This window comes from Argentina silus (genome assembly GCF_951799395.1).
Source record: "Argentina silus genome assembly, chromosome: 12".
Lineage (NCBI taxonomy): Eukaryota > Metazoa > Chordata > Actinopteri > Argentiniformes > Argentinidae > Argentina > Argentina silus.
In genome coordinates, this window is record NC_139666.1 from 19,361,872 (window position 1) to 19,366,871 (window position 5,000).

The following is a 5,000-nucleotide window of genomic DNA, read 5'->3' on the forward strand; positions in this document are numbered from 1 at the left end:
CCCCATTGGAGGGACGTAGGAACAGCTGCTCTTCACAGGGATGGCTGGGATACCACCCCAGACCCCTGGCAACCCCGGAATGTCGGCTATCATGGATAACTGTTTAGTGACGGGGGAACGGAACGGAAGCAAGCAATCCCGTTAATCCCGCCGGCATGTCGCAGTGCTTAGATCTCCCCGCAACACCCTGCTCACCGCCCTCGAAATAATACCAGGGGTCGCGACCCTGGAGTACCAGGTTCCCCCTGGCGAGCAGACGGTTTCCATGACGCCAGTGGTTTCACTGGTCAGACGCTGAGAAAGAGGTCATATGACATTGGAACGTCAGCTGGTGCGTGTTGCTTACTCCCACCACGATTGTTTGACACGGTAGAATCCTTACGGTTCTCATCATGTGTCTGGTTATAGAAATACATTATGTCCAACTACTGGGGGAGGCTGGTGAAGGTAGAAATCGGAGAACGGGCTTGTTGTAATGCATGGAATGGAATGAGGAATGGTATCAAACACTACTTATAGATAATGTCATCAAAACCTGATATAAACGCAATCATATGCCTCTTTATGTCCGGTTCCCTTTTAAATGTACTGAGTGGTGACTAATGATGATTTTATGTTTTATGTAACTGTGTTATGTGGGTGGTGATGCCAAAGACACATTCCCATCCATGGATGGACAATAAAGTTGTATCTAATCTAATGTAACAATAACTGTCTAACACACACACACACACACACACACACACACACACACACACACTGATCTGACAGTCTACTTTGTCCTTCTGTGCACTTCCGCAGTCAGAGGAGTCATTCACCCCTCTGTGGACCCAGAGTGTGTAGTGTTGAATATTTCATAACCGCCTCATCTTCTTCTGTTCATATATTATTCACTCCCACACGGATGCTACACTTTAAGGAAAGAGAGAGTAAGAGAAAAATGTGTGTGTTGATGTGTGTGTGTGTGTGTGTGTGTGTGTGTGTGTGTGTAGACTGGAGCTCTAAATGTTCTTACAGTTAGTGATTTCATGACTATTCATATTGTCATCATATTGACATCAAATTGTCAGTGTAGAACCATGTGGATAGGAGGGGGAGTCAAAACATATGATACAACTTATTGTTGTGTTCTATAACCCACTGGAGCAGTTTGACTTGGAATAACCTCGCTGAGACCAGGTTCAGAAAAACCTGGAGAAATCCTTGGCAGAAAGTAGCTACAAGGGGGTGGAAACTTGTTTAAAATGAGTGACGCCTCACCACACGTCAAACCAATCAAACATTTCTTATGGGGGGGTTCTTGGAATCAGCGGTGATTTTAGCATGGCATTTCTGCAGTTTTGTATGATGTCCCCATCCCAAAAAATGAAGGTAGTCTACGGTAGGCATAGGCTATGGGCTGCGCTGTGAGTGCCAGGGAGCAGAAACATTTCAAAACTGAATACACTTCCTACGCTTTCAGCGCGACACAGAACGCTACATTGAGGTTGCCTATAGTGCAACTTCGGAGGTCTGGAGAATTGGCACCCACAGCCATTTTTTGGGATGGTGACGTCATACACAACTACCCCTCTCCAGAAATGTCATGCTAAAATCGCCACGTGAGAACACCATGACTTGGAGGTATAGCTACGTAAGACTAGGCCTAGAGTACCTGCAGAGCAGACCCTGCCCTCCTTTCCCAAAGGTTAGCCCCTCCATCAAAGTTACAGCCAGCCTGTGTGTGCGCCATGTAGCCACAGCGAGCGACATCATGCTTACTGCGCACTGTGATGCTAAGTGAATGGTGCTAGCTCGTTAGCATGTTAGCATGCAGCTCCAGCAGCACCCAAAGAGCAGCCCGCCCACAGGAGACTGCAATGGATGGGTTAGCTAAAGTGGGCCACAGAGGGAGGTGGGCTGGGTGGGCAAAATTAATGACAGGAGTCCCCAGGAGGGGGAGGGAGAGAGGGGGCGCAAAAACGTCAAGGGAGAGAGGGGATTGCCTGTTGCCCATACACACACCTGGGATACCACACACACACATACACACACACACACACGGACACGCATATGCACACACACACACACACACACACACACACACACACACACACACACACACACACACACACACACACACACACACACACACACACACACACACACACACACACACACACACACACACACACACACACACACACGCTATAGGATATTACTTATCCCCCACCCCTTGGAGTTAATCACCCAATGGCCAATAAATCAAGTGCCAGACATGGCTGAGGCTTTACTCATGACCTCATCACTGTAACTAACAGCGTGTGGAGGTTTGTTCACACACACACACACACACACACACACACACACACACACACACACACACACACACACACACACACAGTGTTCTGTGTCAGGTGGGAGGAGTGGGCTTGTATGGGACAGTGTGTGAAGGATTATACTGGGAGGCAGAGGTCATTTTTTTGTCTCTCCCCAAATACACACCCCAACACACACACACACACACACACACACACACACACACACACACACACACAAAGTGTGGGACAGCAGCCCAGGCATGGTCAGGGTCGACTCAATGGTCGTTCATAAATCCAGGTGATGGACCGTACGCTCACTAAACCATGTTTAATTAAAAACAAAGGTTAACGGGAGAAGATAAAGGGTGGGAGAGGAGAAAGGGAGGGAGAGGAGAAAGGGAGGAAGAGTAGGGAGGGAAGGGGGAAGAGGAGAAAGGGAGGGAGAGGAGAAAGAGAGGGAGAGAGTGGATATGCTCAAACTGATGGGATCCCACCACTAGTTTGTGTAGACTTTAGCTACCAGGTGTGTGTGTGTGTGTGTGTGTGTGTGTGTGTGTGTTTGTGTGTGTGTGCGCGTGTCAGTGTCGGTGTGGCTGTGCACATATCTGTGAGAAGCATGGGATTGTGTCTCTGTGTGTGTGCGTGTCCGTGCGTGTGTGTGTGTACATGCAGGTGTGTGTGTCCTGGCTCACCTCCCTCCCTCAGCTTGCGTCCGGTGGTGGACTTCCTCAGGGGAGTGCGTCCAGAGCTGAACAGTTTGTTGAGCTCGTCCAGCGGGCTTGTCAGGGGTCTCCCGTTGGCAGGGTTGAACAGCAAGGGCGAGGAGGAGCAGGAGTGGGCACGCCGCGGCTCAGGACGAGACGACTTGGCCGGGGAGTACGGAGGGGGCTTCCCTACACCGCCCTGGGGGTCCCCCCCTCCCCTGTGAGAGGAAGAGGAGGAGGAGGAGGGTTTGGGGGAGTCAGAAGCCCCCGTCACCGACGCCGCCCTCGTCAGAGAGAGGTAGGCCGACTCGGGAGGGAAGGGGAAGTGGGAGGGGGGTCTGTAGGGGGGAGGCAGGGCGTTGGGGGGAGGAGGGGGAGGCGGAGGGGTGAGGGGAGGCGGGGTGGCCTTGTCCGGCATGAGGACGGAGAGGCTGGGGGAGGAGTCAGCCCTCTGGCGGGCGTACTGGGGCGAGAGGGGGCTGTCGGGGCCGGGGAAGTTCAGGTTGGTCTCGAACACCGGCAGCTTCTTCACCTCCAGAGGGGTGAGGGGGGACTCGTCTGAGGCCGGGGAGCAGGTGACCGGGGAGGGGGGGAACACCAGGAGGGGCGGGCGGTGGGGGAGGAGGTTGGGGAAGGGTGCCGGGATGTCGCACCCTCCTTGGGGGGGTTTGGAGAACCCTCCGCTGGGTATATCCATGGCGGCGGTCACCCCCACCCCTGCCCGCCTGGGCTCCCCACTCTGAGGGGGGGACAAGCCCGGGCCCAACCCCAACCCCAACCCCAACCCCAACGTCCCCAGCCCCAGAGCCTCCAGCTTGGCCGCGATCGTAACCGCCTTGACAGGGAGTCCGCCCTCCTCCGGCAGAAAGTACTTCATCTCTTCGTAGACGGCCTCGCTGTCCTGATCGGGGCTATCCGGGGGGTCCTGGAGGCTGAGGGTCCGGGGCTGGGAGCCCACCATCTCGATATACACGTCCTCCTCATCCTGGTTCTGGTAGAGGCTCAGTGCTGCCCCCTGGGGGCCGTCGACAGACGCTGCACGCTGCATCAGCCCCCCCAGCCCGGCCAGACCCGTCCTGGAGAGCAGGGCCAGCTTGATTTCGGCGGGGCGTAGGTGGAGGTGGGTGGCGGCCGCAGCGTTGATCTCCTCGTAGGAGCCAGTCAGCTTGGTGTTGGGGCTGCGCTTGGGCTTGGGGGGCGGGACCTTCCTCATGGTGGTGTAGTCGTCGCTGTGGGGGCGTGGCTTGCACAGGCCTGGGGGAGTGACGTAAGACACCAACAACCAATCAGGCAGAGGGAGAGAGAGGGTAAAAGATACAAATACACTCATGTTTCATGTTTAGTTCTACGGCAGCCATTGCAGTTGACATCACAGTGACATGTAGATATGTTAAAGGCATAGTACACCCAAATCACAGAATCACATATTTGGTTCTTTATCCATACACTCAATTCAGGGTCAGGAATTTGGGCGACCTATCCCTTTAAAGTTCTTCAAAAAGTGAGCACTGTATACTGTACCTAAGGGGTCAGTGGGGGACAGCTGTGTTTTGGGGGGGCTGCCAGCGGGGGACCCACAGCCCTCGGTGGTGGGACTCTCTTTGGGCCCAAGAGTTAACCCTGCGCTGACCGCCTCGTACGACGCACTCAGACGAGTATTGGGGTCTCTCTTGGGTTTGGGGGGAGGCTGTTTCCTGGGAGACGCCAGCCCCCCCCCGCCTCCTCCTCCTCCTCCCCCGTCCTCAGCGGTATGGGCCGCCTGCTGCAGGGCGGCTTTGATGGACGGACCAGCGGAGGAATGTACCCAGTTCTCCACGGCCAGGGGAATGGGCACGGAGCTGGAGCGGAAGTGGCGGATGGTCCGGGTGGCCCCTCCACCGGCCGAGCCCTCGTGAGCTCTCCCGGCCCCCTTCTCCAGAGCCCTGAAAGTGAGAGTGAAAGGGTATTATAATCACATAATCACGTAGAATGAAAAAATATAACGTGAGGTTCTCAT

At 54.6% G+C, this 5,000-nt stretch overlaps 1 protein-coding gene across 1 annotated transcript in view; it reads right to left on the bottom strand.

Annotated features, from left to right (window-relative positions):
- Positions 1–5,000, bottom strand: part of myo16 (myosin XVI) — a gene marked incomplete at its 5' end in the record, with an annotated part of 90,386 nt that overhangs the window by 10,367 nt on the left and 75,019 nt on the right. Inside the window, 2 exons of the mRNA XM_083681463.1 lie at positions 2,993–4,258; positions 4,526–4,926. Coding sequence (XP_083537589.1) covers positions 2,993–4,258; positions 4,526–4,926 — 1,667 coding nt within the window. The remainder of the gene's footprint in view (positions 1–2,992; positions 4,259–4,525; positions 4,927–5,000) is intronic.